Below are 17443 nucleotides of genomic sequence, written 5' to 3'. Positions count from 1 at the left end.
AGCAATTTTGAATTGGGAATGTTTTTGTCATATTGCGCTTCTGAAATATCCCAGGATCATTTGATCGAGGATTCTAGATTTGATTGTGTTATACAGGGGAGATTTTCAGAAGTGCAGTTGAAGTGTTTCAAATCTCTTCTAAGCACAAAATAGCTCCTAGGTGTTTTTTATGAGACCGCCCAGGTCAGTGATATAGTGTTAAAAGGTAGAACTTTACAGATTGGTACCAATGCTGATATTGATTGCATCATATCATTGACAATATAAGAATGGTATATTCAGTGGTATACTCAACTTTAATAATGCTTAAATGCTCTTTGAAAACTTAATTGAATTATGGGAACTTAATTGAATCATGGTAACTTCATTGAGCCATGGGAACTAAATTGAATCATAGAAACTTAATTGATTCATGGAAACTTGATTGAATCATGGAAACTTGATTGAATCATGGAAACTTGATTGATTCATGGAAACTTAATTGATTCATGGAAACTTGATTGATTCATGGAAACATGATTGAATCATGGAAACATGATTGAATCATGGAAACTTGATTGATTCATGGAAACTTAATTGATTCATGGAAACTTGATTGAATCATGGAAACTTTATTGAATTATGGAATCTTAATTGAATCATGGAAATTTAATTGAATCTTAGAGTAACTCCATATACCATTTATCTAAATTGCAAGAACTAATATTTATTTATCGGTGCTTAGTTTTTTTACCAGTTTGTAATTTAATAACCCCATTTAGTGTGTATATCATATATCGCTTCTGGTAACTGTAGGCGGCGCAGCTAATCCAATCCTGGATGGGTAAATGGTCCTCTACACATGATATCATGAAGGTCAGTAAATTCACCAACGGGAAGCTAAAATATCCATTTGCTTTACATTCCACTTATTATGGTAGAAAATAAATACATGTAGCTGGACAGTAGATGACATCTGAAGTACGTTTGGTAATCAGTAGTTTTTGTGAAGCCTTCGCTTTGTCAGATGTCGTCTGCTTTGTCGTTTGTGTCAGTGTCGGCTTTACAACAACTGAATGACTTTTTGTGGAGTCTTTAAACTTGGTATGCACATTGGTCATGGTCAGTGCATGGAGTGCTTGATTCCTTTTTATCATGGGGCAAGAATGTCAATGGTCATGGTGACCTTGACTAGAAAAATGAATGGTGAACTTCACTGGTGGCACATCTGATTCTGAGAATTCTAGTAAACATTAATTCTTAGATATTGAGCACTGTACCTGTATTATTTGTTAATATTTTTGCTAGCTATGCTCATGTTTTAAAGTTTTGAGGTCATTGAGTAGACAATGAATTAGATCTTAAAGGGACTAGACACCAGATGGTCCCAAAATCACCAAATTCAGTAATTCAAGATGTTGATATTATTCTTGTTTTCTTGCAATGGTGTCTTCTGGTGTCTAGTCCCTTTAATGCTTCAATCAAGATAAATTCATTAATGTTTAAAAGGCTTATTATCATTTGGGCCTTGTGCCTGTAAACATTTTTTTTCGACCAGTGGGCTTGTCCCTGTAGTTGTTATTGTATTTATAAATACAGGTAAGATGATAAAGATATTCTTTAAAACATACTGAGCATCAAGAACATGCCAACCTTTTTTCTCCATCAAAAATGTATATCCCCTAAAATCTTATATCTTCACGTTGACAAACATGAACTTGTCTGTTGCTTACTGTAAAACTCTTTCTCCAGGAGTCTGACTTGAGCATCAGAGGATTACGAAACCGGTCGAGCTCAATGGGCGTGATGATCGACTCTCAACTCCCGTACCTAGTCGGCATGGACGATGATGTTCTTAGCACCGGCATCGTCATCTTCCATCTCAAGGTATGTGAAATAGCGGGTATTTAGACTCCCATGTTTTTCAGAAAAAAGAGCACAACGAATTGTATAGCTAATGTTTTACAACCAATCAGGCTGATTAGTGGTCTTTTGTACCGTACTGTTTACTTAGCAACGATCTCGGCCGAAGGGTGAAGTGATTTGACAAGTTGTTTATTGCACCATGTTCTTTAAAGTGACAGATTAATATGGTATTTTAGCATAGTTGATAGAATTTTGAGGTTTTTAAAAGAAAATTTATGAAAAGAGCTTTTAATAGTGGAAGATTTCGACAGGAAAGCGGTATGGCGTTAGAAGGTTCTCAAAAGCGGTAAATTTTACATACCATCGGTAGAGTTCACATGTATGGATCAGCTGAAATCTATTTTGGTCACAAAACAATTAGTATTAATAATCTTCTAGGACCTATTTCTTGAACAGTCCTAAAATTCTTATTACAGGATCTGAAAATTTGGCACAATATTTTTGTTATGGTATAAATAGTGTAATATGTTCCTGTTAACAGGACTTTCAAAGAAATTTATGTTTAGGATTATCATGATAAACTGTTTATTGTTTTGTAAAATTTGCTGAATAAAATAAACATGTTAAGCATAAGATTTTCCAAGAAATTTGGACAATTATGTTCATGGTATTGTTGTTATCTTTATGAAATTTATCATAACATATGCCACAAAAAAGATCTGCCAGACTGGTGGTAGAATTTAAATTGTTCCAAGAAATATCATGAATCTGATTTGATAGATGAGAATATTGTCTGTCTACCAGCAGATTTTGATAGAAGTAAAGTACTTTGTCTATAATGGGCAAAATTATGGAGATTTTGAGACAATTTGATTTGATTCTTGTGTGTCTGCTCTTGTAGGGATGAAATCAACTTGCAATATGTCTATAAACTCTGTGGAATTGATTTTCTTTGAAAACGTTGCATCATACAGAGTTTTTTTTTATACAAATATAGCTGAGTTTTACAATTATTATAATTGCATATATAACTTGACAACCTTCAACTGGTCTTAAATTTTGGTTGTAAGAATGTCAATTGGTATAAGTCTGAACAAACATGATTATTATTACTGCTGCCTTTTCGATTCGGGAGGACGTATATGACTCCAATGCATGTTTTCAGAACCTGAAGATACTTACAATGAAAACTCATCCAGTCCATTACGAAATTTAAAACTTTAATCTTAACCATAACTCAAGAACTGTTATAGATATTCACATTGAACTTGGTACAAATGTTGCCAGAGACAACACACACACACACCTAGGTGAGCTGATAACTCTGACTTCAATAATTGTTGGGTTATGCCCCTTGTTAGTCTGATAAAAACAGATGAGTTTTCGAGTTAATTCAGGGGGGCTCTTGTTCTCATTCCATAATCTTCATAAATAAAACACTGCAAAGAAAAGGATTTGGTTTAACGGTTATTTAATTCAGTTTAGCCAGTATGCAAATCTTTTCAGGAGGGAGAGACGTTGTTAGGTCGAGGGGATGCCGACGCAGAGAGGGACATAGGTCGGTGGTTTGGTTATTATATAAGGCAATCTTTATTTTAAGGATGTATATTAAGTGTTGATTTTGTTAAGTGCTTAAAACCTTGTTTATTGTTCTGTGTTGTTGACAATGGTAGAACAGCTTAAATTCTGTGACTTGCTGCTTATAATACTTGATAATAAAAAAATCATATTTACTGATCAGGTTCTGGAAGAAGTCCATATTACGATGGATAGGAATACTTTGTTTTATTTTATAAAATAGTTTAATTAAACCCCACTGTTTAATTCCAGTTTTGGAGGGCCCTGGTATAGAGACTGAGCACTGTGTGATAGAGAATGCAACAGGGGAGGTAATACTGAGGCCCGGCCAGGGGGCCCTGTGTTCTGTCAATGGTCAGGAATGTACACAACCAACAAAACTCTCTCAGGGTAAGAAACACGCATAAGTTGGAAAGTAATTTCTAGCTTGTTGAGTATAGAACAATTTGTTGTAAAATAAGTAATTTTCTTAGCATTTATCTTCAATGTTAAGTTGCAATCACCTCAATTTTTTTTGAAAAATTACATACTACTTTAGCTTATTCTTTTGAATTATTGTAATAAAAATCACAAATCTTCACTTTATGTGATGTGAATTAAATCATGTTAATTTTCAATATTAGAATTAAAACCAACGTATTTTCCTGACTATTAGGCAATCTGCTTATTAGACAGCTCTAGTTTCTTAGCATTTATCTTCAATGTTTTAAAGTTGCAATCACCTTATTTTTTTTTTTTTTAAAGATTACAAACTACTATAGCTTATTCTTTTGAACTCCTGTAATAGAAATCACAAATCTTCACTTTATGTGATGTGAATTAAATCATGTTAGAGTATATATTTTTTTGAGTTTTCAATATTAGCGTATTTCCCCGACTATAAGGCAATCAGCTCATAAGACGACACCCTAACTTTGCCCATGAGATCTGGTGTTTTTTTTTTAGACTCGTTTATAAGACGGGTATATAGTTTGAGCAAGATCACTGAATTTTACCCTGTTTCCAGGAGATTATGTGATACTCGGGGGAAATCAGGTCTTCCGTTTCAACAATCCTGCTGAGGCTGCCAAACTCAGGGAAAACAGACAAGTATGCAATTCTGTGCAAAAATATATATGGAAATTTTATTTCACATATTGTAAAATATCAAATTCTAAAATATCAAATTCCAATTATTTCCGTTTATTGTAAAGCATAAATATTAATCAGATGTTGTGTATATTGTTAAATGCAATGGAAAAAGAATAGTAAGAACAGCAAATATCTTTTTCCTCTTGTAACAACGCTCAGAGTCCTAATGTGTGTATGGATTGAGGCATTAAAAGAAGAGAAAACCTCTCATTCTTATATATGCCTTCAGTTGAAATATCATGTTATATTTGCTGGTGTTATTTTCACTGCAGTAAAAGCAACTCAACTTCACTAATGTTTTACAAACAAGTTAAGTTGATTTGTATCTATTTCAGAGTCAAGGCAGCCTCAATACGCTTGGTGTAGGCTACCCCTCCTACAGCGGGCTCTCTCGGGCGAGCAGCTACAGCTCCATTGGTGGAGATGACTCAAACTATCTAAGCCCGCAGTCTCAACTGGCACGGTCATACCCAAAGTAATTATTTATACTAAAACAAATTGTTTAATTAAACAGTTTACAGTGGTCTGTATAAATTAGTTGTTTGAATGCAGGATATTTCTACCTTTAAAAGATTATAATACATTCTCATTCAAATAAAAAAACAGAAAGCATAATAAGATCTGATAACTTAAAGAAAGAATTTTCTTGCATTTTAAAAATTACATATGATGCAGTTAAATAAAAAGAACTCTGCTAGATTAGAATATACAGTCACTCAGTATCCATGTATAAAATTACAGCGTGTTTTTATACCCCCACAAACGAAGTTTGAGGGGGCATATAGGAGTGAGCTTGTCGGTCGGTCTGTCTGTCTGTCGGTCGGTCGGGCGGTCTGTCGGTTTTCATGGTTTCCGGACGATAACTCATGAAAGGCTAGACAGATTTGAAAAATTTTTGGTACACAGGTGTAACATCAGAAGATACAGGTCAAGTTCAATATTGGGGCTGGTGGGGCCAAGGTCAAGGTCACTGTTACTAAAAATAGAATAACGGTTTCCGGACGATAACTCATGAAAGGCTTGACAGATTTGAAAAAATTTTGGTACACAGGGGTAACATCAGAAGATACAGGTCAAGTTCGATATTGGGGCTGGTGGGGCCAAGGTCAAGGTCACTGTTACTAAAAATAGAAAAACGGTTTCTGGACGATAACTCATGAAAGGCTAAACAGATTTGAACAATTTTTGGTACACAGGTGTAACATCAGAAGATACAGATCAAGTACGATATTGGGGCTGTTGGGGTCAAGGTCACTGTTACTTAAAATAGAAAAATGGTTTCCGGACGATAACTCATGAAAGGCTTGACAGATTTGAACATTTTTTGGTACACAGGTGTACATTTCAGAAGATACAGGTCAAGTTCGATATTGGGGCTGGTGGTGCCAAGGTCAAGGTCACTGTTACTAAAAATAGAAAAATGGTTTCTGCTTCATAACTTTAATTGGGCATGAGATATTGTGATGAAACTTGCTGTATAAGCAGCCTCTGTGGAGACAATGCTTGTGATTGAAAATGGGGCCAGTGGAGTAAAGGTTTTTGTGCACTGTTATGAAAATAGAAAAACGGTTTCCGGACAAACAATACATGCATGATAAAAGAAGATGCAGTGTGCAGTAACCTTGGAGTTATGGCCTCTTTTCAAAGGAATGGTTTGCCATTCCTGTGTCCAGGCGGCATTTGGGGGTATTCGTCACTCCTGTGACAGCTCAAGTTTTGTCTGTTAGCTAATGATTAACTCCCGCCAGTGTTTCATATTTAGGCTACACCATGTTAAAGTAAACATTGGTTTTCAGTCGGCGGCGCTATTCAGATGTTGTAATGTAAGACTTCATAGTTTTCAGTATATTTCCTTAGAATATGAAAGGAACAAAAAAACAATATTTTGTATTACAATTTATTTGTCATTAATATGGATGCCTGTATAGAGCGTAATATTAATGTTATAATAGTGTTCATGTGAGTGTTTTGGGAATAATGACATTATTTTTAATCATTTCCAAATGACTAAAATATTATACCCGCTCCCCCCCCCAAAAAAAAAAAAAAAAATAAATAAATAAAATAAAAAATGTTAAGGTGGTGACTTATAATAGTTTCAGTTGGGTAATCAGATCCCAATATTATTCATATTTGGCCTGAAAATAACATTTTTGTTCCTTTTATATTCATACAACCAGACTATTGCATGATGTCCTTGTAGACCACAGGAATGCTCTCAAACCTATGTTTCTGTGTATCCAAGTTACCATGACATGTAAATCTTACCATTGTTGTGTATCATATTCCAAAATTCTTCCCAACATTATATTAGATCAATTATTTGTGTAGCTGTGAGTTTACTGTTGAAGGATTTGTTAATTCAATAAAATTAAATTAAGGGATTTTTTTAAAAGAAAAATCAATGAAGTAGAAACAGCCATTACTATTTATTTCATACCTGTAAAACTTCCGCCTTTAATATTGTAAGAATTGAGCATTTAATATTGAAACTCAGGAAAATGGTTAGTAGTTGACCCCATATGGGATATACAGGGCTCAGGAAACCAAATTTGAGTTCGAGCTGAAATGACCATGTTATGCTATCAAAAGAAGAAATTTGAAATTTAGGCTTCTTAGTAAATTATTAATGATGCATGGTCTTTATCCATGAGCTATTCTATTGTTCATTTTGAGTATATGAATGCTACCTTGGAAGTGAATGACCCTGTAATCTTGTTGTTTAACCTCAGTTATGCTGCCCAAGATTTGTGGTGAGTATTTACCCCACCCACTTTTTCTAACATGGGAGGCTTTCTTTGTACTCTGTAGATAATTTTGCTTTTATTAATATTTGGTGAAAGGTTTCTAAGCTGGGGCTGTATTGGGTATAAAGTGTTGTTTGGTTTTGTATGCATCTCTTATCATATTTAGTGGAGTGTAACTTGTTTAATATTCTGTAGAACTATTCTTGATTACTGAATATTTGCCATAATATCTATTATTGGTTATATCATTTACATGCGCATTTTTGAGAAGGTATATTATGATGGAACAGTTTTTCTATTTACTGTAAATATTGTACAGGAGCTCAATGCAGTATAGGATTATCTAAATTATGTTTAGAATAAAAAGTTTTTGACAGGATATAACAATAACTTACTATATCACGCTTCTAACATGAATGCCGCAACGCTATTGGACTGGTTATGCGGTGACCCCATATTTTTCCATATTGGGTTACCAAATTTATATTGAACCAAAATGGCGCCTATTTTCACATTCCAATGAATATTCTGATGAATAAATGAAACATTTAAACATGTAAACAGGTTGTCGACATGATATATACGTTAGGGAGTTTGTAGGCGATAGGATATGGTATAGCAAAGGCGACCATATAAGGGTTCGAGCTTCATTCTCACTCGATATGGTTTCCTTTGCCCCGTATATCCCATATCGGGTCACCTACTAACCAACCTTATAATATTAAATGCATCAAATTGTTTTATAATTTTTTTTTTTAGTTTGTGAAAATTGACTCATGCATGAGTAAAGTACAATCATACCAATGGTATGATGCATCTTTCGACTGACAGAGTAAGCGCACATGTGGGCTTACTGACTGTCGGTCGAAAGATGCATGAGTTAAATAAAGGGGCATTCCATGTGCGCTAACTCTGTTAGACAAAACATCCATGAGTAACAGACATACCAATATTCATGCTCTTATTCTATGAGACAAAACCTGCTTGATTAACGTAATTAACACTAACTCTATCAGTAATGTTTCAATATTTAAATTTGTTTGATATATTTGTCTCCCTTATACCTTATATTTCTTTAGTCAAACGTTATTATGTAGTTAATGCTTTTCATACATAGATGTGCATAAACATTTTTATTTAATTAAGAGTAAAGCTATGCATGCTGATAGTGCAACTTTAAAAAGTAATTCTTGCTTAATAGATCAACATATTGTACAGTCTAATAATTTTTCAACATCATTAAGATTGAAAAAAACACACACACAAAATAGCTTAATTTTTTATTGAAAATCCCCAAGAAGATTTTAACAATTTCTTGTTTGAAATGGTGCATTTTGAGCTTTTTGTATTACTTTTATTTCTCCAATAATGACATTAAAAATAAACTTGGATATGGACACCTTCATCCGCTAGTGCATGTTATAACCCTAACGCTAATTATTTCTAATAATTTTTAACAAACTTGCTCTCTCTCTCTCTCTCTCTCTCTCTCTCTCTCTCTCTCTCTCTCTCTCTCCTTTCCTTCTTCTGTCTCTCTCTCTCTCTCTCTCTCTCTCTCTCTCTCTCTTGATGAAAAAAACTGAACTTTATCTTTGTATCATAGGTTGAAAAATTGCATATTGTAACATCAAAAAGCATATGTTTTGAATTTAGGTTTAAAAAATACCAGTTTTCTATGACATTGCATCATGAAATTTGTAACTAACATACACATATGAATTGATAGAATACAAGAGTAGTCTGCGGGTTAAACACTTGTCTGCTTCTCACCAAAGACATCATGGGTATGAGTCCCACCAGTGGTACGTTTATATGGCAGCTGTCAAAAGGGACATCAGTACTGGTTTCTGTCCAGAAAACTGACCATATCAGCTTGTAGCTATCTTAATAATCGAGCTTTAAAGAGTACAAGTTTAATGTACAAGGAAATTGGTGAGCTAACATGAATTTGAATTAGATTGTTGTGTCCAGGTTTTATGTTAAGTTATTTTACTTTATGACTTCAGCCGAGACCTTGAACGACGTTACCAGAGTGAACAAGAGAGGATTGAGCAAGCAAGGTACAGTAACTCCTGAACTATTATTGAATTGTCTACCCTGTTTGTGGAAAATTTGTGGAAAGTTGATGTTTTTTCTCTGAAGTGTCATTACATCATAAGTGCTCATTTAAAAAAATGAGGTGTTGTCGTACTAGCATTAATTTTATGTTGTTGTTGTTGTTCTGGTTATTGTGGTCATCATCATCTTTGTTGTTGTTGCCGCCATCATCATTGTGGTCATTGTTGTTGTTATGGTGTTTTTTGTGGGTTTTTTTTTTTTGTTGTCATCATAGTTGGTCTTGTTCAGGAACTTTTAAAACATAGTACGCCTGGTTATATTCCTGATAAAATTGTTTGGTGACTGTTTTGTTTATTCGTTTTAAAAAAAAAAATCAAAGCTGTTGAATAAATGTTTAATTCATTTCATTCCAATTTGCATTAACTTCTAATAGTGTTAAACTTCTTAGTGCATGTTTCATTGATAAATTAGTCAGTTGGCACCGTTTTTTTATAGTCTTGCAGTATTATCAGTTCATATTGTTCTATTGATGGCAGACAATATTTCTGCCAAGTTAAGTGCAAAATCAGCAGTCTAACAGACTTCTACTATAGTAGTGTTCACAGCTCAGAGATTATTTCTGATAGTGCCTTGTTCAGTTATCATACATAATGGGGGAACTATGTCATTTGTATTTGTTCATAATTTTGTAGATGGATTTGTTTTGAATCTTCCATGTAGGTTATAGGGTGGGGAATCATATATCCACCAGCCCATTTATTGGTATTAAAATGGATATTTAAGGTGTTTAAAGATAGGATGTTTGAGCTAAGGCCAATATTGTCTAGTGTTTACATGTTGATAACAGATTTTATTCATATTTGGATTTTTTGGGGTAAAAAAGCAGGATTTATAAAGATATTTTACACCACACTCTGAATATTTAAGGTATTAACTTTCAAGTTTTAGTGCTTTTTAGTTGTAATTGTATATGCTCCTGTATTTAAGGATGATGGTAGGATAGATCATGTATATATGTCCCTCGTCACTTTGTGAGCGTTCGTTTTGCTTTTTTTGGGTGACAGATAATAATAGAATAGATGGCTTGATCCTTTAATGGAATTACTCAAAGAAGATAATGTAATATATTTACAACATTTGATGTGATTTGCTCTTTTAAAATACACATACTCTTTCAAAAAGTGGATAGGCAAGAGTATGCGTCACATTCAGTGATAGTTATAGCGTTAAAAGCCTATTACCATTGTCCTCAATGTAATCATGATTTCTTCAGAACTGTTCTAGTGCAAAATGAATAACTATCATTTACTATAATAGTGGTCAAAATTATATTTTGTCAAATTGGATGGCACTGTATTTCTCAAATTTGCTGTATTATATAATTTATTTTGTATTGGCAGAAAGCCATTAATAATTTTAATTAGTAGATTTAAACAGAGGTTGGACCAGTAGATGAAACATAATCTCGACCACTATGCAGGTTTAAGGGTTATACGGAGGGTTGTAAGCAGCATTTAGCAAAATAATAATGGTACGTGACATGCATCGCAAATAACAACATATTTTAGTAAATTTACACTTATAAACTTTAACCAACTTCATTTTGTTATGCACATGTCAATTGTAACCACAGCCCCCCAGGTCCGGGAGTATACAGGGGATAGATGGGGAAATGGGCTGTTTTTGCAGTGGTTTTGTCTTTGTGCCAAAATAGCTGGGAATGGTCCTTACCTGGGGTGCGGGGGCATATGGTGGGGATTATACCCAGCAGTTCGTCCCTGCAGGGTGTTTTTTTTTACCTGGGCTTGGCTGGACAAAAAATCAAAGACCCTGCTATTCCCCAGACCAGGGGGGGAGGGGTGGCTGGTTACAATTGACTGGTGCATTATCAATTCAGTAAGTGTGATTCCTATACTTATATGTTCTGAACTAAAACCGGAGTGGATAGTGCAGAACTGAAATGCTAATTGAATCAGTTTTATTTAATATAATATATTGATATCATATTTCTTTTAAAATTATCTTAAAATTACTCAAATGTTCAGAGCTGATAACGGTGAGGGTTGATATTGCAGAAATGCAAATTGAATAATAAATTATGTGGTTATTTACTATATTGATTATATTTCTTTTGAAAATGTCTTAAGTATTAGAAAACTTACTCAGTTTTGTTTAAAACACCTGGGTAAACTTTTGAAACAGAAATTAAAGTTTTATGCCCATTACTGAGTACAGAATTAAGCTAACATCTCAAATATGGGTAAGACAAGGTTAGAAATTGACAAAAGATGTATTTTTTCTTAGTAAATATTTACACTCAAGCTGATAAGCCATAATCTACAAAGCTGACAATAATGTTGGGACACTGGTGTAGCTCCATTAGGCACTTACAATATACCAGGGCCAGCACGTAATTGAATGATATTTATGAAAAAGGAATCCATTTTTTAGGGTTTTTTAGTGTATTTTTTAACCAAGATATTGTAGAAAGCATCCCGCATTTAAAATTTTCGTGTTGGGGCAAGACACTGAACGCCCCCCCCCCCCTCTCACTAGCCAGCCAACCCTTCACGTCAATTCTGGTCAAGCTACAACCCTGCTTGTATATCAGTCTATGGTACATATGATATTTCTTTATTGATTTTGATTAAAAACATTATTGTTCATCTTTTACCTTTATTTAATTCAGTTAGATTTTTATTTGAAATGAGAAAAGAGAATGTATACAATTAGCTTTTCTTGTTTATGCAAACACGATTCTATAATTGCTCTATGACATAACGACTGTTATAACATTGTAAAAGATTGAAAGATATCTATTAATTCAAACTTATCAAACGCCTGTGAAAAGTTTTGTGATTGGTGTCGAAATAAAACCTTAATGAAACAGATTTTGATAAGATTAGAAATCCTATTGATGTGAAATACTTGCATGTGGACTAAAAAGTGATTTCCTGAAGTATTGTGACTTGATTTGACATGTATTTAGCTTATTTTATCAACCAAGTCAATAATTGTTTACTTAGTGTCACCATTGGCTTTGTTGTTGTTGTTGCTTCAGCTGTACATTGCTGCAACAGCTTTTACTAAAAAATTGACAATGAGAAAAGTGTTTAGCATCTATATACATTGCAGTTATTTAAAAAGTCAATATAAAAATGTCATTCGTTGATATTTTTTATTGGATAAATATTCTATACAAGATGTCTTTTGCAACGTGTATTGTGATTCTATGTAATTGGACTGTCAATCTTGTTGGAAATAATAGAAAAAGCTTTCAGTACAGAGAGGCTATCATACCTTTAAAGAGTAAAGTATTGCCAGGAAAAAACAATCTTGGACATCGATTAAACCAGAGATCCAGGCATATTTTTCTGGTGTCTTAAAGAACACTTGCTGTGGAAGGACCTATTTATCAGTAAAAAATTTTGTGGATGTTTTCTATGCTGAATTCCAAATTGGAGGATACATTGGACGAATTCAATTCTTGTGTTAGTGTATTGGCTTGTTCCAGGAGCATAGACAAATTATGTATTTCATAATGAAAAAGAAATTATTGGTGTTCAAATGAAGCCAAGCTAGCATAAACATAAGCATGTCGCATAAATCAAAGATAGATGGTCACATGAAGACAAGCAAGACTGTCTCATAAATAAAAAGCAAAACTTTCACATAAATTTAGGCAACACTCACTCACAGTCGCTTAAATTAAAGCAAGTCTATAGCATAAGTATTATAGCATAAATATAAGCAACTTGCTGTCGCATCAATATAAGCAAGACTGTCACATGAATAAAAGCAAGACTGTCACATGAATATATGCAAGACTGTCACATAAATAAAAGCAAGACTGGCACATGAATATAAGCAAGACTGTCACATAAATTAAAGCAAGACTGTCACATGAATATATGCAAGACTGTTACATAAATAAAAGCAAGACTGGCACATGAATATATGCAAGACTGTCACATAAATAAAAGCAAGACTGTCACATGAATATAAGCAAGACTGTCACATAAATAAAAGCAAGACTGTCACATAAATAAAAGCAAGACTGTCACATGAATATATGCAAGACTGTCACATAAATAAAAGCAAGACTGTCACATGAATATAAGCAAGGCTGTCACATAAATAAAAGCAAGACTGGCACATGAATGAAAACAAGACTCTCACATGAATAAAAGCAAGACTGGCACATGAATGAAAGCAAGACTGTCACATGAATAAATGTCAGACTGTCGCTTAAACATTAAACCATAAATATAAGCAAGACTCTCACATGAATAATCAAGAATAAAAGCAAGACTATCGCATTAATATCATAGCATAAATCTAAGAAATTTTGACTCACAGTCGCATGAATATAAGCAAGACACTAGTATTGCATACATATTATAGCATAATTATAAGTAATTTTGACTAATAGTCGCATAAGTATAAGTAAGACTTCACGTGAATATAAGCAAGACACTAGTATTGCATAAATATTAAAGCATAAATATAAGTCATTTTGTCTCACAGTCGCATATATATATAACTAAGACTATCACATGAATATAAGCAATATTTTCACATAAATATTATAACATAAAAATAAGTCATTTTGACTCACAGTCGCATGAATATAAGCAAGACTTCACATGAATATAAGCAAGACTTCACGTGAATATAAGCAAGACTTCACGTGAATATAAGCAAGACTTCTAGTGAATATAAGCAAGACATTAGCATAAGTTGTTCTTTTTTCATGGATAAATCTATTTTAATCACTGAAAATCAAATAATAATCTCTATTCTTTATAACTATCGGAATATATATTAATTATTGTGAAAATGTCATTTGTTTTAAGTAAATATTAATTTCAATTTCAGGACGGAACTTGAACAACTTAAAAGTGAGCACGAGCGTGCAGAAGAGGCGCGTCAACTTCGGGAAGAGGAAATGTACGCAGCACATGAGCAGCATCGCGCCGATATCGAGGACCAGAAACATCAGCTTGCACGACTTGTGGAGGAAAATGAGCGTGCACGTGAAAAAGCAGAGGAAGAGTTGCAGCTCGCACGGGAAAGTCTGGCAAAGGAGAGGGAGGCTTGTAAGTTAAAAATGTACTTGCATTATACATGTCATTTTTTCAAAATTTGGTAAACGCTTTATTTATTAATTTCCCAATGTTCATTGGCTGCATGTTTACGTCTGAATCTCCCCTATTTTCATAGTTTCTTTACCTAAAATTTAATCCTGTAAAGTCTACTTCGAATTTTTATTGAAGGTTTTTTCATGCTATACATTCTTAATCAGCAAACTTTTAGAGAATATATTTCCTTGTGTCCGGACAAAATCTGGTCCGGCAACCGTAAACTATCTAATTTTGCTTATTGTGATAGTAGGCTTGGCTTAAGAAGGGCATAAATACAATAAATGTTCTTTTTGGTATTTAAATAAATGCGTGTTACTCAGTTACTCACCTCGAATGCTGTCTTTACAATATATGTGTGTTTAAGTTGCAGTGGCAATGAAACTTAATTGTGAAGCACTGGATCGTGTCACGTAATGCTACTGTTCACTTAACTTTCGTGATAGTTTGTTCAGTAACCAACCAACAACTGTTTAAGTGTTCTAAGTCTTTATTGTTCCACGTTCTTTCTAAGTATAATAATCAGTATATAATACAGCATGGCATTTAAGGTAATCCCGCATCCCAACTGCCGTCCATTAAGGACCCAAGGCCGGTCTCCTTCCGTGCCTAACAAACTCTGTTTTCACATCCCAAATCATCTCTTTTATACTAATTTGTACTAATTTGTTGTCTACCTATGACAGCTTTACAACCACAGGAATACACGTTTTTGTAATTAACATGACCATTTTGTACATTTGTACCAGGTCGGCTGTCAACCATCTTCATATTCAAATGACAATCAAATATGCCCTACATTACTAAACATGCAGTATGTAGACACATATCCATTTAATTAAATCTTAATTATATCTTAATTATAACGTATTACGTCACATTCTATAGTATTAAACTCTGTTACGTGACATTCGTCCCTTTTTTATCAAGATTTTTAAGAAAATCTTTGCGTCAACCCCAAACAATGGTTATAATTGAATAGATAAATAAAATCGTAAGAAACTATGTTTCTCAACCCCAAACAGGTAAATTAAAAAAAGTAATTCTGACAAAAAAAAAATACGCAAAAGAAAATCTGTGCCTAAATCTCAAACAATGATATCAAATTGTATTTCCGACAAAAAATACGCAAAAGAAAATCTGTGCCTAAATCCCAAACAATGATATCAAATTGTATAGATACCGTCCCTTTTTAATGCAAGATTTTCTTTTGGTAAGCAATAGAAAGTAAACTGACACGTTATTTGTCAAAATGTCTGACATAATATAGACTAATTGGTAATTAGCCCTCAGGTAATTAATAAACATAGTTAACAATTAGAAAATAACACTGCAGATTGAGTACAAGTAATTAACACTGACAGAACTGTTGTCAAATTTGGTATTTAGTCAATGTTTTATGTAGCACTGCTTTTCATGTTATCATTCTGAAGACAGGGAATCATCGTTGTTGTTGTTGCTGCTGCCTTGTTGTTGTAGATGTAGAGTTTATAGCCAAGGGGTTGTTTGATTGTAGAATGTCCCCACCGACTCGAAATGTTCTGCCATTATACGACTGCTAATTCTTGAAGTGTACTTAGATAGATGTGTGCAAGTGTTCCTGTTATTGAAGATCTAACGATCTCAAGTTGGTGTTGTCCATCACACAGGAATCATCACGGTCCTAAAGACTTGATCATGTGACGTCAAGCCGAGCACAGGTCATACGAGAATGTGTGCTTAGCTCCTCTGGATATTCCGAAGTGTAACCAATTGGTTAGCACATCACATACGCAATACCAGAATATAGTTCGATCCTTTATGAAACACCGATGACCACTTAACACAATATCGCCACTAGGTATATTATCTCGATATCCGCTGAAGAATAATGTTGATATTGACTGTTCGTATCACGTGACATATTACCTGTACTTTTACCTTTCATTGACATAGGTGTTGCTATTACCATGAAATTTTGTGTTGATATTTTCAAGCAGGCTTATATTTTGAAAGTGGCCCCATTTATAATTAATTACTGTATCTGTGCGTAAGTATTCGTATGTTTGATTTAATGAATGTTTGTCCTAAGTTTTCTGTGAACGTTTTATTTTTATGAACATCATTTGATTTTATTAAGAACCTTTTTTATGCAATATTTTACAAAGCTTATATGTTAGCTTTACCACACTAAAACACCCATTTATTCAACATGTGCATTACTTCCGTTCTGTCCTGCTTATCAGCAGATATCTGACAGATATTTCGAACAAGATTGAAGATTCGGTATGTATCAATTGACAACTTTTAATCTCATAATTATTCCATTATTTTAAGAAAACTAATACATAAGTGATTCAATTGATTTATTAAATAACTCACACCCTAATGTGACTTCACAGGAGTCCAACAATTTTGTTGAAATTCAATATCTTGAACGTATCATCTCCAATCACTTTTAAGAAACCTGGTCTTTCTTGACCACTATCTTTGTTAATCTTTGTACAACTTTGTACATCTTCATAGTTATAAGAAAGCTAAACTCTAGCTTAACATGTTACCATCATGCTTATCATCGGATAACTTACAACTTTATAATTGATTCATTAGTTTTACCAAACTAATCTGTGAGTTACTTAAATAATTTAATTAGATTACTTACTACCTAACAAACAATTTAATTAGTGATTTCGAAATTGAAAATTACTTGCCGTATTCAGGCGATACACTGATATAATGACATCTAAGAAATTACTTTTCGTTTTGCACGCTTTCTCTCTCAGACCTTACTATGATCCAAACAATGATGTATTTATATGATTTTTACGACTTTAAAACCATCACCAATTTACTCAAAATTATATAAAATGATATATTGACAAAATACTACAATTATTTACAAGACTATAAACTTACTTAATTTTAATGATTTCATATCATTAATGTCAAGTTAATTACAGGTAA

The 17443-nt window shown here is 33.5% G+C and overlaps 1 protein-coding gene across 1 annotated transcript in view; it reads left to right on the top strand.

Annotated features, from left to right (window-relative positions):
• The window catches only part of LOC128208740 (kinesin-like protein KIF16B), a 60861-nt gene extending 46186 nt beyond the window's left edge, over positions 1 to 14675 (top strand). The window contains exons 15-22 of the mRNA XM_052912287.1: positions 1732 to 1866; positions 3352 to 3403; positions 3676 to 3813; positions 4430 to 4512; positions 4890 to 5029; positions 9308 to 9361; positions 14238 to 14458; positions 14665 to 14675. Coding sequence (XP_052768247.1) covers positions 1732 to 1866; positions 3352 to 3403; positions 3676 to 3813; positions 4430 to 4512; positions 4890 to 5029; positions 9308 to 9361; positions 14238 to 14458; positions 14665 to 14675 — 834 coding nt within the window. The remainder of the gene's footprint in view (positions 1 to 1731; positions 1867 to 3351; positions 3404 to 3675; positions 3814 to 4429; positions 4513 to 4889; positions 5030 to 9307; positions 9362 to 14237; positions 14459 to 14664) is intronic.
• Positions 14676 to 17443: the final 2768 nt, after the last annotated feature.

Source organism: Mya arenaria, chromosome 11 (genome assembly GCF_026914265.1).
Source record: "Mya arenaria isolate MELC-2E11 chromosome 11, ASM2691426v1".
Taxonomy (NCBI): domain Eukaryota; kingdom Metazoa; phylum Mollusca; class Bivalvia; order Myida; family Myidae; genus Mya; species Mya arenaria.
Note: the sequence above shows the minus strand (reverse complement) of the source record. Positions and strands in the feature narration are given on the sequence as shown.